Below are 22514 nucleotides of genomic sequence, written 5' to 3' on the forward strand. Positions count from 1 at the left end.
GAATGTTCTCTAAATATCCTGAGAATTGCAACTGCTACTTTTGAATCCCATAGAGCACCACAAATTCTCCGGACTGCAAAACATTATTAGAGGTCTTACAAGTTCCTGCCCACAGATAGACTGATAAAGCACACGGGAACCTACAAGAGCAATGCCTAAGAGAGTGGGGAACAGGGACGGGTTGGCGTGGCCAGAAGTCTGTCGCAGTGCACAGGCTGCAGACTGCACGCAACGCTGGGTGTAGGATGTGCTGGAACACAATGTTCCGAGACCAGTTGCAGCAGACTACGGAGGTGGGAGTTTTAGATTCAGGGAATACTGCTGGGAGGAGGGTGGGAAAGACGATTGAGAGGTTTCACTTCACCACTTAGAAAAAGAAATAATCTTTTGCCTCATTGTTTTCTGTGTTGTTCTATATACCTGATTTTTTGGCTTCATTTTATAGAATTTAAACATTTTTTAAAGGTCCTTGTTCTCCAGTGTATACCAGTTCCCTGAGCTGTGACAGTGAAGTCAGATCCCAGCTCAGATGCTTACAAGCTATGGAAGTTCAAGGCAAGTTCTTTAACCTGCAGCCAGGGCATCCTCCTCCATGAGGGGCACATTCTGCTTGCCTCGCAGGTTATTGGGAAGTGCCTGTCTCCGCATTCACATGATGGTTAGAATTTGGGGGCTTGAAGTCAACTTCAGCCTGTGGCCCGTGGCCATGAAGGGCCCCACCCTTACACACAGAGGTGAGTGGGAAGGGGTTAGTCTGAGAACCGTCTCGATGGCTTTCTCTAAGCTGCTTCTTTCCTGTTGTCTTCTTTCCTCTCAACCTTTAAAGAAGCCGGAAGTCTTAAGCACCCACTCAAGACAGCATAGGTTAAAATGTAACCATTAGGAGTCTTCTGATCTGGGCCTGTGAGCGAAGGACAGCATTCTCAAGTGGCGCCAGAGCAAGTCAGGGGGGAGTCCTCCAGGCCAGGGGTGTACGTGTGAAGCGGGCTTTTGGGGTCCAGCTGACGAGTCTACACTGTAGCCCTCCATGGCACCGACCCTCAGCTGCCAGCAGGACCCAGGTGTGGGCTGGGCCTCCAGCACAGGTGAGGCACTCTTTTTCCTTAGGCTTAAAAATCCCTATCACTAAAATTACTAAAATATTCTCCAAAAAAGTTGGAGTTTTGCAGAAAATTTTATTTATTCCTTGGTCTATGCACCTAATTCTAGATACCCGTATTCTCTGTAAATATTCTCACTTGAAGCACTTTCAAATATGTATAAATGTTTAATTTTCAAAATATATAGAGCAAATACAGATTTTCTATTTAGGAAGGAATCTCTTTTATTTTTTTTAATTTAATTTAATTTTTTTTGGTGAGGAAGATTGACCTCGAGCTAACATCTGTGCTAATCTTCCTCTATTTTGTATGTGGAAGCCACCTCAGCATGGCTTGATGAGTGGTGTCTAGGTCCATGCCCGGGATCCGAACCTGTGAACCCCGGGCTGCCAAAGCAGAGAACCCGAACTTAATCACTGTGCCACAGGGCCAGCCCCATAATCTCTTTTACTTTTAAAGAAAGGACTTGAGCAGCGTTTGCTGCTTTTTCTTTCTCCTGGCAGTTCTATGCACCAATTCTGCTGAAGTTTTATAGAGAAGCCACATCCTGCAAACCGAATCTGTGATTTACGCTTCTGAATGAATAAAACACAATTACCAGGGTTATTTTCTTCTTGGGCAAAGCAAGAAGGGAGCAGAAGAAAAAGAGATATAGCTTTTATTTAAAGAATGTTGTGAGAAAGCAAGTTGTAAGTGATAACCTCAAGAACAAAGTTAACACTATTTGCATCCAGATCAAAGTGCATTAGAAAAAAAATAGAATATTTCCCAAGACGTGTGGTCCATGTTGGCTACATACAGGTCTGAATTTTTCCTTTGTCCTAGGGAAGGAACAGACGGTTAAAAAGTAAAGCAGACACTCAGTATTTGGGCCTATGGAGAAGTAAGAGCAAAACATATTTATTGGATCTGATTTTTTTTTTTTTTTTTTTTTAAAGATTTTATTTTTTCCTTTTTCTCCCCAAAGCCCCCCAGTACATAGTTGTATATTCTTCGTTGTGGGTCCTTCTAGTTGTGGTATGTGGGACGCTGCCTCAGCGTGGTTTGATGAGCAGTGCCATGTCCGTGCCCAGGATTCGAACCAACGAAACACTGGGCCGCCTGCAGCGGAGCGCACAGACTTAACCACTCGGCCACGGGGCCAGCCCCTATTGGATCTGATTTTTAATACAACCAAAGAGAATAGAAAAAGTACCATAGGGCTAATTAAAATTAATATCTAAGGCCAGGTGAGGAATGAGACATAAATGTGGAAATAAGATCTAAGGCTGCTGGAAGAAAAGCAAACACTTTGTTTCAGGGTTGGTTCACTGTTTCCAGTGGGTCTACAATTCATGAAGGTGCAGTGTGGCTTATTTTGGTATAACCTAGATAATAAAACATAATTCCTTCCATTTTCCTCAATAACTTCTTAACGTTTACGATGTTCTGCACTGGAGGCCCCTCACTGGCTTATAAAATTGGAATGTAATTGTTAATTTTAGTTCGATGCCTTTGTGAAATGCACTCTGCAATCCACACGATGTTTCTCATTTCTTGCTCCTTCAGCTTTGTGTACGCGTAAAACACGCCGTAGTGGAATTGCCTGTTGAAGGCCAGCACATTCATTTGTACCTGAGGAAGAAAGACAAAACAAAACAGCATGGACCACAGCTTATCTGGAGCACACGGTGTTTACGAAATAATATTAGACTGGCTTGTGCTTATTTATATTTAAGTAGACAATGTCCAAATTGGGTCCAATAGAGGAAAACGGTTCAACTCGGTAAGTCAAAAGAGAGAGAGAGTGTCACTCTGCAGATAAAGGCAGACAACAGTAGTGTTAAAAGGAAGCTTGTAGAAAAACAAGACAACAAGACGACAGATCTTAGCAGCACAGCTAGCACTAAGATTCCTGGGACAACTCTGGGGTACGTGTGTAATTTTGTAGCAATATTGATCTGACTTCAGACTAGTGGGCTTGGCTCATTCAGGTAAAGGATTTTTCCTTGGTCACAACTTGAAAAACTTTTAAAGGGTTTTCATGCTACCTAATCGCTTCCCAGGGCAACGGCACAGGCCCCAATTACTTGGAGATATTATGAGCTTTCTTAGGGTGCTCTGCAGCAACTTGACACAGAGTTGAAGGCTTTTTTCCTGCTGAAGGTAGATCATTAAAAGAAAATTAAAAAAAACTTTTTTTAACTGGTGTAAAATCTACAATGGAACTGTTCCTTTATTCTTTTCCATTTTGGAACAAAAAAAAAAGAAAGGTCCTGAGTCCCTCATGCAGGTCTGAAAACCTCGAGCAAAGCAGTCAGGAAGGGTCCCTGCTCGCACAGACACTCACTTTTCCTGCCCAGAGCGCCTTCCTTACCAGCCTCCTTTGCAGCAGTAATGCAATCGTGGGCTTTTTTAAACCATCCCTACTACAGGGATAACTTGCATCATTTTTACTTCTTTCTAGACAGCTGTTGGACCATGTCGAGAGGGGCCTAACAGGAAGACCCCCACTCTGCTTTCTGGAGCCCATGTGACCCTAAAGTTTGGGTAAATTTCACGGTTCTCTGTTAGTTCCAATCAGACTGAGATGGACATGCCAGTGGGTTTAGGGACATGAATGGAATATACTAGAATAATTCTCTAGATTTAGGGGACCTTACCTGGTAACTGAAAAAAAAACTCCTTCTGTTGAATAGTTCAGGAGCCCAGGAATTGGCTATAAATGGATTAAGTACTCTTCTGCCTTTTTAGGGAAAGAGAATAACCTAGAATCTCTGGATGGACTTCCATGCAGGTAATTCCTATCTGCCCATGAGATGTAATATAACCATAGATCATTCCTTCTTGAAGAAGGGATGGATTAGGGAGTGAGATGCACCCAACAGTGAGCACCATGAAGATAGTGAATATGTGATCCTGGGAATGTCCCTGCCCTGTTTCTCTAGTGAATTATGGAACAGCTGCGTTACTCCCACAGCTTCACCGTGCACATGTCTGTCGCATAAGACAATTCCACCAGAAGCCATCAGACGTGAGCCCCAGAGCTGTGGCTCTCCAAGGCGGGATGCTCATACCCCACTGACTGTCAGACTATGTATGTGCCTAATTAACTGGCCTGGTCAACGTGAAAGGAAAACCCAAAGTAAGAAAATATTTAAAACCTAGAGTTAGAAAAAAAGAGGATGCAAGCTAACAGCTTTTCCATTTGTATCATACCTCGTGCTCATAAAACACATCCTCCAAGGTCTTTCCCCCACTGCCGTCACCCACAGCCTCGAACAAAGGCTTGTAAACCTTAAAAGCAAAAGATTGTTTTTTTTTTTTAACAAATTCTTATTTCTTATAAAGATATATGAATCTATTTTCCTAGCAATAGAGAAATTGTACATCTATTTTAAAAAGTCTATCTGGAAGGCCTGAATGTTTTTTATAGGCTCTTTGGCCTCTTGAGGAAATACCAAAAAAAATCCAAATAACGAGACAGCGTGGATGAAATTCTAGCCTATTGGCTTGTTTAGTAGCCTCTTGGCTTATTCTGCCCTACACAGCAAGAAACAAAAGCAATTCCACTCTCAGTGGACACTGTGGGAGCTCATGTCCACATTCAGTTCTCAGGACCAGCTAGGCACAACGCGGGTCTCAACGAATGCTTGTGGTTGGATCAGCAGGGGCTCATGAGATCTTTGAGATGACAACTGATAAAATGCACATGGAATTTCATGTGTGGAGGAGGTGGAAATTGGGGAGAAGCTCAAATGCTAATATTTAATACTGCTCAAGAGCCTCTTGTAATGACATATGAGATGTTATGAAGCTTTATGCATCATTTGCTGACTTTTCTCTTTCCAGGAGGGCTTCAGAAACCCACAGGGAAAGACAAAAGGAGTGCTATTCCAGTCCTGGAAAAGTTATCTGGAGGGAATTACCTTACTGACGGTAAGTCAGGAGGAATGGAATTGGGAATGAGGTGTGTGACCTTGAGATGGGGACCTTCAGGAGCTGCAGTAGCGATCGGATGTGGAGGTAGGGAAGCGCATGGCAGACCCCTCTGCGTTCCCTATTTCTGGTCGCTGAGCACAGGGAGTGCTATAAACCAATAGGTCCATATTCCCCCTGGTAGTTGAAGCAGACATTCTGTCCCCAACCCTGTTTACCCAACAGGCACTTGAAAGGATGGCGGGTCAGGCTATTTTACATAACTTTGGCATGAGCTCACATTTCCAGAACACTGCCCCAGTCCCTCTGGGAGCCGGCTTTATCAAGCGCTTCACAAGAAGTGCTCAAATGACCGCTCCTTGGAGATTTCCACAAGCACTTGCTTGGCAGGAACCTTGAAAAACACCAGCTTGAGTTAGGAACTGGAAGGATTTCTTTGGGAGAGAGAGTTACAGAAAGAGACACTGCTTTCCACCATACAAACTGCTTTAGATAAGTAGTGTACATCTGACTGTGAACTTCCATGGCGTAAGGTGGTCAGGACCACGGTATCTCACGTACCCCGTAGTGCTCAGCCACTCTCTTCATCTGTTCGAAGTCTTCGGCCTGGGCCAGCAGGCGCAGCCCCTCCGGGTGGAGCTTGCCGCAGGTCGGGAAGAGGGTCTCGCGCTCCTCTTTGCTCAGTTCGGTGCCGAATGAGTTCAGAGTGATGATAAAAGCGCGTCTGTCAGCCTCAAACTGAATTTGCAAGACACACCATCAGTGAAAGCCAGCCATCTACCAAATGCTACAAACAGAGCCCTAAGTGGACACACTCATTTCAGAAGTGATTTGCTTTCCTTTCCAGATCTATGCCTAATTATAATACAGATATGTGTTATGAATGTTCCCTCAGTTTCCTCTCGTGACACTAACTTGCTTGCTGGGGAAGGACCATGCAGTGGTGACAATGGCCTCGGACTCTTGAACCCTACTAAACCTTAGCTCCCAGGCACGCTGCAATTAGCTACTCATGAGTCTCCATCATGTAGGCCACTACAGTCTCAAGTGTGTCTTCCACAAAAATGGGAATAAGGCCTCCTCACTGGGGTCCATTCCAGGAGAGAAGAGAAAGGGAGTGGAAGTGCCTGGCGGGGTGTTTGGAACCAAAAGCGAATGTCACACATGTTACATTCCTTTCTGGTGGTTGATGTCAGGATGATGTTTCACATAACGAAACTTTGTGCTACGTACCAGTTATTTGTATGTTCATGGTTTTGGTTTTCTTTTTTAAAGTCCTAGGTTAGATGTCAATAAATCAACTCTGTAGCTAAGAACTACTTGGCTCAGGGCAAGTTATCTTCCTCTCTGGGCCTCAGTTTCTTTACTTCTAAGATGATGGGGTGGGGCCACATGATCCTCCAGGTGGGTCATATACTCACGGCCTGTCTTCTCTGTGCTGAACTCCCCCAGGAACCTGAGTGCCCAGGCGCGGGTCAGGCCTCTCTAGTTCCTCTAACCACTCACTCTTTCTTGAACTTTCTTTCTATTCCTGTGGTCTTCATGTTTCTTTTGCCTCTTGGCTCTCCTCCTACCTGCTCTGACCGTTCCATCTCAGTCTGTCCTTTGTGGGCTCCTCTGCCTGTCATGGGAATCTGCCATGGTGTCCTTGGGCTAGGAAAGTCTTCTCTATCTACCCAAAGCCCCCTTCGCTCAAGGTATTTTAAAATCTGCATGGACTTTTTTCCCCCACTCCACTGTAAAATCTTTGAGGGATCATTTCTCTCTTGTTCATTGTTCATTTTTTAATACCCAGTGCCCAACACATGGGAAAATCTTAACTATTTATTGAATCCAACAGAAAGGTCTGTGATTCTACTACTTTTAAAATTCTCTAATATTCTGTACAATGTTGCTACTCAGGGTGCGTTTCATGGATCAGTAGCTTTGGCATCGCCTGGAAGTTTCTTAGAAATGCAGAGTCTCAGGCCGCAGTCCAGAGCTGCTGAACCAGAATCTGCATTTTAACAAGATGCCAAGGTTATTCGCATGCACGAAAGCTGACATGAATTCCTCTACAATATCCTTTGATCAGCTTATTTTTGACTAATTAATAACAAATCCAGACTTGCAGATTTTACTTCATTGATACAACGGGTCATCTGAACACTCCTCGCGCTTTCTAACTTCCAGTCTGTTAACGCTTCTCCCCTTTGCCTGTCTGCATGTCCTCCGTGCCGCAACTCTCCAGGTGGAAATCCTGCCTGCGCTGGAGGGTCTCATTAAATTTGAGCTTTCTCATAAGAAGCCCTTTTATTTCCTCTGTAACTGGATAGGATTTCCTTTCACCCCCTATCATACTTTAATTTCCCCCTTATTCTAACTCTCTGTATATTTATCTTCCTGCTTTCTTCCAGTCTAGAGACTCCTTGCGCGTGTGCGTATTCTCTTGGTGAAAAGCACTGTAATTTTGGAACTGTGAAACGGCTGTGCCGTCTTTGGCCATCCCCGGGCAGACATTTTGGCATCACCTCTGATTATGGAGGAGAGTGAATGGGGCAGGGTTAGTCTCACAGAAGCCCTGTGTCCTTCACAGAGGCGCATCCTGTCTGCACGGTGGATGCCAGATGTCCCATGTCTTTTCTTTCACTCCTCCTCGCAAACACTCATTCATTATAAAACCACAACTTCCGTTGTTGCAAAGCATAGCAATGTACTGGTGACCTATTCAAAGTCAGTATCATTGCTCACGATAGAGCTGGGCTGATCAGGTCTTGCAGGCTTGCCGGTCCCTTACAGGAGGAAGGGGACACCTGGTGGGAGCAGTGGGTGGAGGGGTGGACGGCGATGGATGAGAGTGGAGCACCCGTGAGTCAAGCCCCGCCTTGTTGGCTCGTGCACTGACTTCGGGAGAGTAAACATTCTGCGCTTATTTGTCACTGTTTCATTAACCTTACAGACGATCAGAAGAGCAGGGATAAAAGGCAAACAGTACACTCTACTGCATTTGCCTGGAACATGAGTCAAGTTTTTTCTTTAGATACAGTTACAACCATGTAGTTAGGTCTCATTTTCACATGCTAGCCTGGATTAATACTCTCTTCCACCATATCAAGTTTTTTGAAGTCTCCCGTGGAATGAGATTAAATGAGAATATACATGGAAGAACTTTAGAAACTGTAAGTGCCCCACAGTTGCTCACATAAAAGGGAGGCAATTACATGATCTGATATAATTACGTAAAACATAAACCTCTTCTGATCCTATCATTAGAAACGTTATAATTACATGCCATGTGTAACTGATATTTCTATACAAACGCAGAAAGATAGTTAAATAGATTTTTATTTTTAACACAGCTTGAAAAAAATCTACTCTGAAATGGCAGCATTGTGGGTATAGGAAGGGGTGATGAGAACACTGGGAATAGAGCAGTTTGAGCAAAACCTCTCGGGACAAGAATTCTTTTAATACTATACTTTCCTTTTTACCTCACCCAGGATTACAAAGACATAATTCTTTTTTTTAAAATTATTTTATTGAGGTCACATTGGTTTATAACGTTGTGTGAATTTCAGGTGTGCATCACGATATTTCAGCTTCTGTATAGACTGCATCGTATTCACCACCAAAAGTCTAGTTTCCATCTGTCACTATATATACGTGCCCCTTTCCCCCTGCCTCCCACCCCCTTCCCCTCTGGTAACCACTGATCTCTTCTCCTTATCTATCAAAGACATAATTCTTACCTGTTTCTGATTTTCATAGCCCATGCAGTACAATCTTGCTTATGAATTAGCACTTACTTTTATACAAGAACTGTGAACGGTGAATTTAATGTAGACGTAATATAACGTAGTGGATAAACATATTGGAACTGGAACCAGGCTGCCTGGGTTCAAATTCTGCAACTACCGTGTACTAGCTGTGTGACATCAGGCAAGTTACTAGCCTTCTCTGTGCCTCACTTGCCCCTTCTGAAAAATAGGTACTAAACTACCTAGCTCATTGTGCTATTTTTGAAGTCCAAGGGAATTCATGTACATAAAGCACTTAGGATGGTCTCTGGCAATAATAAATGCTAGCCATTAATAGTGCCCTTGCATATCTTTTGTAAGGTTACATGTTTTAACATAACTCTTATTTCACATATTTTGTGGACATAAAGCGCAGGAATCACACCATGTAGAAACTATACTTTTGAGCCATAGCTAATGTGGCTTCTGGTACTGTGGCTAGCAGTTAACTTTATGAAAACAAAGGGGAGAGAGCTTCGTAAGGTCCCTAGGTAACTTCTGTTATGTGATCACCATGTCTGACAGAGACCAGCTCAATTTCTGACACTAAGGACACCATGAAAAAAAGCTATTTATTTATCGATGCCCACTTTCTGTTTAATATTGATAAGGACAAAAACCAGTTTTTGGACTTCTCCAAGGGTTAACTTTTTATTTCAAGTATTTCTTTGGCTCTAAGAGTTTCAAGAGGGGACAAGAAAGTATCTTTAACTGTAACATTTTAGTGATTAGCTGTTTTGAGGGGAACTAATTTTATCATATACAGTTTCAAAACTTTCGGTTAAAATATATGCAGATGAAGGGAATCAGGTTGTTTTTTCCCCCTTTTTTGCCCAAATTATAGTTCTTATCAGGCTTTTCTTGAAATTAGAAGTCATTGAACTATTTAAACATCTACTCACCAGTGAAGTTTAATAGATAAACTAATGATTAAAGACAGTCTTTAGATAAAACTTCGTTTCACAGGCCAAAGCAAGGGCTTTTCTGAGCCCAGAATGGTATTTCCTTGAAAAATTCGACTGGACTAGGAAGCCAGCAAGAAAGATCTGTCTATATACAATGCAGTGCAGGGGGCCAGGCTGGTGGCGCAGCGGTTAAGTGCGCACGTTCCACTTCTCGGCGGCCTGGGGTTCGCCAGTTCAGATCCCAGGTGTGGACATGGCACCGCTCGGCAAGCCATGCTGTCGCAGGCGTCCCACATAAAGTGGAGGAAGATGGGCATGGATGTGAGCTCAGGGCCAGTCTTCCTCCAAAACAAAAACAAAACCACGCAGTGCAAAGCACTCCCTCAGATCCTTCGATCTCTGGCCTGAACCTCTCATGTGGAGATCGCAGATCAACATTTACAAGCAAAGGACCTCTGAGCACAGATGAAATCCATGCAGATGAAGAGGAACTAGAAAGAGTGTAACGTCAGTTAGAGTTAGAAACCAACGGTGGCATGTGACACACGATTAAGTGAGCCCACCAGCTACGAATGTCACAACTGAAAGGGTCTTCCCAGAGCTGGCACGCTCAGGGGGTGCTTGGGGCGGCCTTTATTTCAGGACTTATATAGAAAACAATGCCCACTGTGGACCTCAGTGCGAAGTTGTGGGGGCTCCCAGCTGCCCCAGGTTCCTTCCCTCACTGGAGGGAAGTTGAGTGATTATTCTAAGAGTACCTGTGGTCCAGCAGCTGCCCAGTGTCCTACATTGATAACTAACTATGATCTACTGTCTTCACACTGCATCAGAATCAATCACGACCAAACTTTATAAGTGTTATTCTTTCCTCATTCCAAAATAGCTCTTCTATGCAGAAAACACAGAAAATACTGCTCTTAACTGAAGACATTAAATGATACATATAATAAAATATATGGCTTACTTTATTGTTCGATAAAGAAGCTTCTAAGATAAAGAAATCTAAGTAGGATTATATAAATGAAAAGTGTGTAAACACATTATTTGGCATAAAAAAATTCAAAGATTCTTTCTTACCTCAAGAATGGGACACATAATTTCTGCAGTGACATCACCATGATTCTTACAGAACTTATAGAATGCCTCGAGGTAAGACTTAAAAAGAAGAAAGATCACCAAACAATACAATGAGTATATTTTCCTTTTGGAAATTTCTAGATCAGCTTTTCATGGCTTATTAAAGGCTTTAATGGAAATTGAATTACTTCTCCCATAGGAGACATTTTATAATAAATTTGATTCAAAGTTTCACATTGAAGCATGTTGCTCAGCCTAAAAAAAGAACTCCATAAAAGAACAGAATTGTACTTATCCTACCTTATAATTTCTTAATAAGCACTTTTTTGCGTGGTTCTTGGATTATTTCCCATGGTTAATTCTTGCTGTTCTAAGAAGAGTGCCAAACTCTGTCGTGAGCTGAACAAGTAAGTCTAGATTTGGTCCTGTGCTGACATTCAGTCTCTCTTAGTGCTCAGGGGACCCGTCTGGGATAGCTCTGAGCATCGAGGACACATGAGAGAGGCAGAGTCTGGGCTGTGGAGTCAGACTGCCTGTGTTTGAATCCCAACTCTCTTACTTACTAGCTAACTGACTTCCGCCAAGTAAATCTTACCTCTCCGTGCGTTAGTGTTCTCATCTGAGGAATGGGGAGAGCACGTAGGTTTACTGGGTGGTCTAGTGAGTTAATACCTGCAAATGGCTTACAACAGTGCCTTCTGTTAGCTACCTCTCACAGATGCCTCCTCTAAGCCTATAAGTCTCTTTGTAAAAAGGAAAACTGCCTGTGATGCAAAGCTTTTAAGAGGACCATATGTTTCAGCATAGCAGGCTATATAGATGGCGTGGCGGTAGATATTCATTCAGTTACTCTGTGAGATTGTCCAAAGATGCTATGGTTATATGAGTGAAAATGGACTGACTTTGCTCGGCTCATATCACATAGAGCCACTCAAATGGTGACTGCATAATCCAGACAGAGAGTTGGCCAGATTATATGAAGTGGTACCTATGACGTAGTGTCCACAAGTTGGTCATCTTGGAAGGCTGCACAGTGACAACAGATTAAAAGTGTGTGGACAGGCCAGCTGTGAAGTCCAGGGACTCTTAATAGGGTTGAGGGCAGAGATGGACACTGCGTAACAGAAGGGTCACTACGTATGCTGGCTGATAGATTGATAGGGTTCACTTCACTCATCTACCCATCCACCCACCACCCATCCATCCAGGCGACACCTTTTATGTTCCAGGCACCTTGCAAGGAGCTAGTGATACAGAGAAGAAGGAGGTGAGTTACCTCCCCTCAAGAATCTTGCTGGCTGGGGGACGCTGACACACATGTATTTACCTAGAAGACAGCCCAGGACTGTAAGAGTTGTATTCCAAGTATGCGCAACTTCAGAATTGTAGGAGTTAGCCAGCAGGCACAGTAACGTTTAATAAAGAACTCTGGCTATGACGTATTAGGTAATAAAGAAAGCCATAATATTTGGGGAAACAGTTACCTTGTATAGTTTATTGCGCAGTAACTCGATATTCAGTTCATCGAGAATATTTTCAGACATACAGTCTTGAAAGAAAGGAGCTGAAAGCAGAAATTACCATACAAATAAATAAATCAAAAGTGTGATCAGCTGTAGAGAATGCCTCCTGAATGCACCACCTCTGCTCGCCCCAGACGAGGACCCCGTGGGGTGGCCATCCAGACTCGAGAAGGCCAACAGTAACGATGACAACAGGAGTGTGAGCCCTACACCAAACACAGGGTCTACTTCAGTTTATTCAATCCTCACAATAACATCTTGGAACTATTCACTTTACGGCTGAATTTGAAGTCCCTCTCCTTTATCTAACGGTAACATTTATCATTTGCAACCTACTACGTGCCAAGCATTGAGTTGTACTAAAACGGTGTCGTATTTAGTTTTCAAAACTCCATTATAGTAAGATAGTGTTTTTTTAATTTTAATTTTTATTGTGAGGAAGATTGGCCCTCAGCTAACATCTGTTGCCAATCTTCCTCTATTTTATGTGGGATGACACCACAGCATGGCTTGATGACCAGTGCTAGGTCTACACCGGGGATCCAAACTTGTGAGCGTGTGAACTTAACCACTGCACCACTGGGCCAGCCCCAAGATACTATTATTTTTAAAACAAAGATGCTGAGGTGAACTGAATTGCTCCGAGTCAGCCTGTTGGGACCAGGCAGAGCCTGGCTTCGTGTTCATGGATATCTGCTTCCAGACTCACCCTCTTCCCACCATGCTGTACTCCCTTAGCATCGGACACTTAACGATGACACAAAAAAATGTTTTCTTTTTAAAATTTGTTTTAAGCGGCAACTATTTTGACAAATGATCAATGGTGAATTGCTACTATCCAGGTTTCCTGACAATAAGGCATATAAAACTACCTCATTAGCATTTTGAATGCTAGAACTATCGTCAGTGCCAAATTGTAATGAAATTAGCATTCATTTCATCATTGCTCCAGGTCATTTGACAGACACTCCTGAGCATCTCAGAAAAATGGCATTCCTCAACTTCCCCAGACAAAATGCTTCCTATATGTAGCCCTATTTACACAGAAGTTTAAAAGGAAAGGATAAGGAACTAATCATATAAAATCAAACTAGAAAATTAATTTTTTGAGAAATTGCAAGTTCTATCATCTATTTGCTATGACTTGGTACAAAGACAAGGGTTTGGAGGTTGAGAGATGAGCCCCAGTTCCTTCTTGGCTACAGACGGTTCATATGTGACCCAGGGCAGTTACTTCATTTGTCTTGATCTGACAAATGAGGGTGCTGGACTAGATGACTCCTTAAGTCCCTTCCATGTCTAGGAATCTGTGTAGCACGACACTGTCTTCACAGAGAAAATCGTGAACTGAATGGACATGTTCTAATTACTGTGATAACACACACAGAGGCAGCTATACGATTACTTATGCGTTCATACCTAACGGCGTTTCGATCAGAACGGCATTGAAGAGATCGGAGGGGGTCTCTGCAATGTTGACGGCTTCCATCTCTGTGAAACGGCCCAGCGGATGGCACTTCACCAGAATTTCTTTCACGGATTTTTTCTGCAGTGCCCCGTTCATCAGGAGAATCACGTTGTCTATCATGTAACTGCACCTGGTTTGGAAGAAGACCCACTCGTTAGGAAAACCAGCGTCCAAGAACAGGAAGCACGCCACAGACAAAAATGCTTTCGGGGTCACGCTCTTTCATTAAAGAAACGCATGAGTCTCCTTCTGTTTTAAATTCTGGTGTTTGAGAGATGTGGGGGTGGGGGGTAAAATTCCTGACTCTCTGGATGTATCATAGTTTGAAAAACTATGTTCAATGTTATAATAACCAATGATTGTTGGGAATATGCAGAGGCTGACTCCTGCATTGTAACTGTCAAATGGGGTGGGGTGGGGGTGAGGGTGTGAAATTGTTCGGTTTCCCGTAATGGACGATGGGCTTAAAAAATTGAGAAGCATCGACTTAGAATGTTTCATTCTACCTTAAAAACTGACTATTTCAGTCTGCAACGAAGCCCATCACTGAGGAATCAAAGTTTAAAATATTTAAAAATAAAATATTTATTAACTTTAATATTAAAATACTAAATATTTTATTTATTAAAACATTAAAACATTCTGTATTCTTTTCCTCCTACAAGACCAGATAGAGAACTTTCTAGCCCTTCTCCCTCCAGAACTCCCGGAGTCCATGGGTTCATATTTTATGTGGTTTCTTTCCTCAATGTCAGCTCCATCCAGGATATGCTGGGTGTGTGTGCTTGTTCACGCGTGCGCTCAGCACCCAGGATATTCCAAGCAATGAGGTTGGGAAGTAAAAGACACAGTCCCCTCCTTCACAGAGAATACAGTTCAAGGGAGGAACTGGGCAGGGAATCCTTTACAATAAATTGCAATGAAGCACACACGCTGCAAAGGAAATTACAGGCTGGTGTGGGGACCCGGGGCTGGCTTCCCAGGGAGGGACCTTCAAGCTGAAACTTGCAGAATGAGGAGGGGCTGTCCCAGCAAAAGCGCTGAGAACTGGGGGAAAGAGTCTTCAAGGCAGAAGGAAGAGCTTGTGAAAGCCCCAGAGACGAGAGCACAAGACGTTCTTCAGCCTGGGGCTGAGCCAGGGCGGTGGGGCGGAGGCTGGGCCTGCAGGGCCGTGAAAGACGAGACGGGGATGTGGAGGTTGAGGGCGATGGAGGATACCGAATGCCTTTAAGCAGAAGGGGTATTATGATCTATGGATTGAAACAGGAGAACAGGCAAACAAACATTTATATAGTGAGGGGCCTTACAAAAGTTATCGTATTTAATCATAATAACAACACTGTGGTGATTAACAGTAATATCATCATCTCCATTTTATAAATGAGGAAGCAGAGGCCCAGAGAGGTAAAAATCTTGCCCGTGATGACACAGCTAACGAGTGAGAGAGTGGAGAATCAAACTCAGGCCGTCTTCTTCCAGAATCTTTCTCTTAAGCCTCATTAAGAGTTTAGTTGTCAAGGATGACACATAGGTTTCTAGGTTTAACCTTAGATCGTGGAGCCTTTTACGGAGATGAGAGCGTTGGAGGTAGAGCAGGTGCAGTGGGAGCTGATGTTTTGGAGACAGTGAGTTTAAGATGCCTCGGAGATATCCAAGAGGAGATGCCAAGTAGGCCCCAGAAAGCTGAGTCCTGAAGACAACGTGGACCAGAGGCATTGGGAGGTGGGGAAGCGGTGGTTTAAAGGTGGAAGCAGAAGTCTTGGGAATGACTGAAGTCACATCCTAGAGTGTAAGTAGAGAGTTCTGCTCTGAGAACGCAGGGAAACCCCAACATTTAAGAGCCTTGATGGAACCTGAGCAGGAAGAACAGGATGGCAGGAGGAAAACCAAGGGAGAGAATCCTACCAGGTTCTGGAGCGTTCTCAGAAGGCGTGGTCAGAGTGTCAAGGGGCATGGGGAAGTCAAGGCAGATATGAAGTAAGTGTCTGCAGGAAGCAGCAGCTGAGAAGTCGTCTGAGAACAGAGCGAAAGCACTTTAGGTGGAGTTTGTTTGTGGAAGGGAAAGGGGAGAAAAAGGCAGAAACCTGATTACTATGTGTTTAAAATGAATAGGAAGTAAAGAGGTTCAAAAAAAAAGTTCAAACTACAAGTTGACGGTCAAAGAAGGGGATAACTATAAGGAGGATAAGCATAAGGAGGATAAAGGAAGATAACTATAAGGACACCCAGCTGCTGAGGGGGCTTTTGTCTTTCAGCTTTAGTAAGCATGCATGCATGTATGTATTTATGTATACGTGCATGCGTTTATGTATGTATGCATTCATGCATGTATTTACGTATGCATGCATGCATTTATGTGTGTATGCACGCATGTGTGTATGTACGTATTTTGCTGAGGAAGATTCATCCTGAGCTCACATCTGTGCCAGTCTTCCTCTGTTTTATATTTGGGTCACCACCACAGCATGGCCTCTGATGGTGGTGTGGCTCCACTCCTGGGAACTGAACCCAGTCTGTCAAAGCAGAGCAAACCAAACTTAACCACTAGGCCACAGGGCCAGCCCCAGTATTTATTTTTTTAAGATGGGAGTGAAGTGAACATCTTTAAGTGCTGAGGGACAAAGAGGCAGCTGAGAGGGTGAGGTTGCAGATCAGAAGAGCAGAGGGACAGCCCGTTGATGAATCCAGGCCCTTTAGGTTTGCCAGTGATGAGACTCAACCACAGTCACAATCCAGGCTTGAGAAATAACACCTTTCACTGGATAAAAATTAACTTAGCTGCTTAGAAAGCACTGTCACTTGAGTCTGGCCGCGTGGGTTACTGACTTCCTGTGCAAGAACGCATTTCCAGCTGGAGAGGAGACTCGCCCTCATTGTGGAGCTTCTCCAATTCGCCCCAATAAAAATTCTATCTGAAGAAGTTTTGAAGCAGGAAATTATCCCTTTATGAAAAGCACATGTCTATAAAGTTTCTTCACCTCCCAAAGAGCGATACCAAATTTAGACATAATGGAATTTTAGAATCCTTTTTATCTCTTGAAAATGATATTAAAATGGAAGTGCTTATTTAACTGTCCCTTTATGGCTCTAAAGCTATTACCTGAGAGGGGAATTGCCAGCACTTAATAATCCTTAGCAGGCTCCAGACATTTAATTGTTCCCCACAGCTCCCCTGTAATCTAAAAGCGTATGAGCTGCCAACATCCCCAATTCGCAGAGGACTATTAGACAGTGTTGATGGGCGACCAATGTCAATGCTGCAAGTGAGGATTTCGCCCCCATGGGACACCCAAGCCTATGCCTGTGGAGAGGGTAGGCCCATATTGCACAAACTAGGGGCTACAGAGATTGGATTCTATTCTGTTTCAACTCCTTATTCAAGCGGCCTTGTTTCTAAGGTAGGACGAGGATACCAGTTCTCATAACGTTGTTCAGGAAAGGAAGTGAGAACCCAGGGCTTAGCCCATGGCTGGGAGCAAGGAGTGGGGTGTCTCTCTTTTCTGCCCCCTCCCTCACCCCGTCACACATATGCACCAGGTATATAATAATAGTTGGCTGTTTGGGGTGGCAGGGGGACAATATGCCCAGAAGACAGTTCACTTTCTCCAGACTGTAATCCTCATAGATCTCCAGGGCCATGCGTATGGTGTTAGGAATGAATCTTTGCTGATGTTGCTTGAGCAATTTTTGAACTTAAAGGCACCTGGGTATTCCTCTAGTTCAAATTCCTCACTTTTTAAATAATTGTGTTCCGAAGTAGTGACAGAGCCAGGATGAATGCCCCTTCAGTCAGGTTAACTTTCCTTCTACTTGTGGCCTGGACAAACATCCTCATTTTTAGTCCCTTCTAAATGTTTTGTTCTATAACTCTGATACTGGCATCTGTGAAAATCATGAATCCACCTGAAAATGTGATGGAGTAAATAACGACTCAATTTCAAAAATTTTAGGTTGTAAAAATAATAATTTTTCAAAACGCTACCTCTTTTTGAGGTTTTTACTCTGTGCCAAACCTTATATGTGTGTTCTCATGCACAAAAATTCAGTGCTGTCGAATCCTTATTATTACCACTTTATACAAAAGAAACTAGACTCAGATGTGTGCATACTATGTCCCAGGTCACATAACTGGAGAGAGGCAGAGTGGGGACCCCAAAGCGAAAACTCTGGCTCCTTGTTAGGTTCAGATAAAACAGCTCAAGCCAGATGATATTTTAACATTTCCTTTGGGTCTTAGAGCTGTTCTTTCTCCTTTTACTCCCAAACTTCTTTAAGGATCTAGACAGGAGCTCAAATATATTTCCTGCATAACAACTATCAAATTCTTGACTGACAGAACAGTTGTTAAATGGTCAAGTAACCTAGAGCCATAATTTGGCGAGTTAAAGGAATTCTAACTCTGTCCATTTTCCTTGGATAAAAATTTTAAGTACTTAAGTGTCATTAGCAATAGCTGAGAAATGACTGTCATTCGCTAAGCACTCTTGCACGGGACAGAAAAAGAGAAACGTCTTCTAAGAATGCAGTTTGGTGAAGCTAATTCAGAAGATAGATGTCAGGTCCTTTGAGAAGACTCAGCTACCAAGATGGCGGGCACAAGCAAAACAGGATGAGTCACCGTCCTTTCAGCCTTGTCACCAGAGCTTGGACTGTGCTTATACTGGCATTATTTGGCTCTTCCCAAACCACCTTGATATTCAAGGTATATGAAAAAGAAGACATTCATGACCGAGGGGACACCAAGGGACCAGAGATTTTAATAAATTTCTTGAAGATCTAAAACAAATAGAATCTTATTGATGGATTAGAGCAAAAGAAGTCACAGGTCAGAAAGTACACAAGATAAAGCAACCACAAAGTTGGGAAATTCCCAGGAAAAGTGTCAAGTTTGGGCTGGTTCAGGAGCAGACACAAGGATGGGCTGTAAGGTGAGGAGTCGGGCAATTAACTACAGTGACTTTTGGGGGAAGGGATCTCCCCAGCGGGGTAAGGCAGCAAGTGTGCAGACTATTACCCAGACCTCTGTAAAATAATTGTTAAACTATGCACTCCTCATGTATTTTGAGTTGATAGGTAAATTTTTTCATCATAAGTTTAAATACTGTGAAGTATATAATTTCTGCTATGCTGTGAAGTCAATATTCAAAATAGAACTGCGAAATCACTCAAATGGAATTATCCAGTGAAGTATCTGAATATCCACTTGCTATGGACCGAATTCTGCTCCCTCTAAATTCATGCTGGAGTGCTGACCCCCAATGTGATGGTATTTGGAGATGGGGCCTTGGACTTCTCAACCTCCAGAACCGTGAGAAACAAATTCCTGTTGTTTGTCACCCAATCTATGGTACTTCGTTATGGCAGCCTGGGCTCTCTAAGACACCACCTCTATTCATTTTCAAATACACAAACAGAAGGAAATCATGCTATGCCTTGGTTTTTTTTTTGGGGGGGGGGGGATCTTATTTCCATTCCAATTCTCTGACAAAAATTTGCCCTAATGTAACATTTATACCCCTATGTTGAAAGCCTTTTAGGCCTCTCTATAACTCAGTATATATATATAATTGAATATAGATTTGTTTTCATTTCCTGTGATCATAGGCTTCAGATATTAAAGGAAACTTTATGTGAATTATTATTACTATTGTTATCATAAGGGCACAACAACACAGTATAAATTTTTTAAAGCTTTTCATCTTGGAATAATCATAGATTCACAAAAAGTTTCAACAATGACACAGGGGTTCCTGTGTACCCTTCATCCAGTTTCCAGCAGGGGTCACATTTTCATAGTACAGCACAATATTAAAACTAGAAGACTGACATTGGTGGTGTGTGTGTACTTCTGTGTTAGTTTATCCCGTGTGTAGATTTGTGTAACTACCACCACAATTAAGATACAGAACTGTATCATCTGAAGATCTGTAATGTGCTACCCCTGATGGTCACACCCACCCCTTCCACCCACCACCCCTAACCCCTGGCAAATACTATCTGTTCTGTAACTTTGCCATTTTGTGAATAACATGTAACTGGAATCGTATATTATGTGACATTTTGCAATTGGTTATTCTAATTCAGCTTAATGCTCTTGAGATACATATGACACACACAAGTTGCTACATGTAAATAACTCGTCCTTTTCCTTGGTGAGTATTTTCACATGGCACGTATCTTCCACAGCTTGTTCACCCATTCACCAGTTGAAAGACATTTGAATCCCCCCCTAGTTTTTAATGATTATAAACAAAAACTGCTATGGACACTTGTGTGTCAGTTTTTTTGTGGAAGGAAGTTTTAAGTTCTCTGAGATAAGTGCCTAGAAGCGCAAATGCTGACCTGTATGGTGAGGGTATGTTTAGTTTTTCAAGAAACTGCTGAACTATTTTCCAGGGTGACTGTACCAGTTTCAGTGAAGTGTATAAACCTTAGCTCCTTTTAAGGCCCTTCGCCTTCCCTATTTAAAATTTAATTATCTTAAATATTTCCTCTGCATACATTGAGGACCACATCAGACAACACAGTAATTTTTGCTTCGACTGTCAAATATAATTGAGAAAACTCAAGAGAAGAAAGTCTGCTGTATTTACCCATATTTTTCCTTTTTTTGTTGCTCTTTCCTGTTGTTTCAAGATTTCTTCTTTTATCATTTCCTTTCTGCTTCAAGAACTTTGTTTAGCCATTCTTACGGGGTAGGTCTAGGACGACAAATTCTTAGTTTCCATTGATCTGAGAATGTTTTGAGTTCCCTTTGGCTCCTGAAGGATATTTTCGCTGTACGTGGGATGCTGGGTTGACATTCCTTTTCTTTCAGCCCTTCAAAAACGTTATGCCACTTCCTTCTGAACTCTATGGTTTCTGATGAGAAACCTACTATCGGTCAAATTGCTTTTTCCCCAAAGGTGTCATTTCTCTCCCACAGTTTTCAAGACTCTTTTGTCTTGTCATTCAGAATTTTGATTATGATGTGTCTTGGCTTGGATTTCATTGAGTTTTTCTTATTTTGTGTTCACTTAGCTTCTTGAATCAGCAGGTTTGTGTCATTGGCCAAATTTGGAAAGCTTTCAGTCATTATTTCTTGAATACTTTTTCAGCCCCTCCCCTCAGCTCCTCTCTTTTTGGGACTCATTGCTGCCGTGCATGATCAGTCCCAGGAGCGGAGGAGAGAAGGGAATTGGGGGGATCTTAATCCTAAAGGATGCAGAGACAAGAACTGGAAGGTGCTCAGTCTAGGGCCTTGGAGAAGAGCCCTGTGCCCACTGCACCCCCACCCCCCAATGCCCCTGCAGACTACTTTTGCATCTCCACAAACCAAGCAAAAGCAGGAGGAGCCATTTTCATCACGACATATCAAAGGTACATACTATTAGCATAATTCAGGACTGTTGATGCTGACCCTGGTCACCTGGCTGAGGTAGTGTTTGTCCAACTTCTCCACTGTAAAATTACTGCCCCTCTTTCCATATTGTTCTCTTTGGAACGAAGCCACTACGTGCAGTCTATGCTTAAGAAGTGGGGATTTATGGTTGCCCTCCTTGAAGACTGAGTATCTACACAAATTATTATGCAAGGAAGATTCGTCTCTTCTCCCTCATTTGTTAAGTTATTCAATCACTTATTTATACCAGTACGGACTCATGGATATTTACTTTAAACTTGGGGTGATAATTCAATACAACTTCCCTTATTTTGTTGCTCAAATTCTTCCAGCTTTGGCCGATGGGAGTTGGGTCCTGCGTGTGTTCCTTTAACATACCCTTGTCATTGTGGGTTTTCTTTTTTTTTCACTTCCTTATTTTCTGACACTACAAGCTAGTTCAAGCTCATCTTGTATATTTCCTGCCCCATTCCTAGAATCAGCTATTTCTGCAGGGAATGCTGGTTCCTTTGATGGGAGAATAATATTAGAAACCAAGATCTCAGCAATAGGTGGGCTTGTTACAAGGGTGTTTTTTCTTTTAGGCACTCTAAGCTGACAGCAAAGAAATAGACCTACACACACATACTAACCAAGGGTTCCATTTTAATGTTCTTACTCAGGAGGGTCAATTTCAAAGACCTCATCCATGGCCACACTTTCTTCTACCATGTAGAAGCAGATTACCTGAAAATCTTCTGCTCCAGTCAAAACCTCTCTCTCCAGCCTCACATCTACATTCTCTTACTTCCTTTTTGTGGATATGGCTGCCTGATTTTCTCATAATTGCCTCAATCAACTTATCTCCAAACTCACATGCCCCTAATCTTTCTCTTTCTTCTATAATCTCTACTTTCATCAGCAGCATCACTACTCTCATTCCTAAAACTGTCAATGGCTTCCTTCTGCCTTTAGAATAAAACACAAATTTCTCATCGTTGTATACAAGGCCTTTTTCCAGGTAGTTTCTGATTGTTTCTCCAGCTGTGGGTTTCTATAAAATTATTGATAAGAAAGGACGTATTTTAAAGAGACAATAGGACAGACTCCCAAAAACCTCAGGGGCAGAAGGAGACATTACAAGGGAGCCTGAAGAAGGGCCAGAACGGTAAAAGGAGAGCAAAGAGAAAGTGTCATCACAGAGTGCGAGGGACAAGGACATCAGCAACTGTGAATACCACGGTGAGTTATGAGAGGGCTGACAGACCATCCATTGGACTTAGCAGCTAGAGTGGTTTTGATGGCATGACGGAGTCGGAAACAAGACTGATGTGGATTGAGTAAACAGCTGAGAAAACAGAGGACCATAGACTATCCTTCTCAAGAA

The 22514-nt window shown here is 42.7% G+C and overlaps 1 protein-coding gene and 1 long non-coding RNA gene across 8 annotated transcripts in view; one reads left to right on the forward strand and one right to left on the reverse strand.

Moving 5' to 3' along the window:
- Positions 1 to 826: 826 nt before the first annotated feature.
- Positions 827 to 14365, forward strand: LOC138915357 (uncharacterized). Of its 5 annotated transcripts, XR_011421184.1 has the most exons (7): positions 920 to 1085; positions 2649 to 2865; positions 3547 to 3629; positions 3834 to 3876; positions 4060 to 4224; positions 4932 to 5018; positions 13687 to 14365. It is a non-coding gene; the product is annotated as an uncharacterized lncRNA (long non-coding RNA). The 5 variants fall into 5 exon arrangements; XR_011421185.1 differs by lacking the exon at positions 3834 to 3876 and having other exon boundaries at positions 827 to 1085; XR_011421183.1 differs by lacking the exon at positions 3834 to 3876 and having other exon boundaries at positions 827 to 1085; positions 13603 to 14013.
- ATP6V0D2 (ATPase H+ transporting V0 subunit d2) overlaps positions 1704 to 22514 on the reverse strand; it is a 53413-nt gene continuing 32602 nt past the window's right edge. For all 3 annotated transcript variants that reach the window (XM_070221380.1, XM_001488417.5, XM_070221381.1), the window contains 6 exons: positions 13719 to 13897; positions 12261 to 12340; positions 10777 to 10854; positions 5580 to 5756; positions 4299 to 4376; positions 1704 to 2714 (listed from right to left, as the gene is read on the reverse strand). In XM_070221380.1, the coding sequence (XP_070077481.1) occupies positions 2553 to 2714; positions 4299 to 4376; positions 5580 to 5756; positions 10777 to 10854; positions 12261 to 12340; positions 13719 to 13897 (754 nt within the window). In that variant the 3' untranslated portion in view covers positions 1704 to 2552. The remainder of the gene's footprint in view (positions 2715 to 4298; positions 4377 to 5579; positions 5757 to 10776; positions 10855 to 12260; positions 12341 to 13718; positions 13898 to 22514) is intronic.

Source organism: Equus caballus, chromosome 9 (assembly GCF_041296265.1).
Source record: "Equus caballus isolate H_3958 breed thoroughbred chromosome 9, TB-T2T, whole genome shotgun sequence".
NCBI lineage: Eukaryota > Metazoa > Chordata > Mammalia > Perissodactyla > Equidae > Equus > Equus caballus.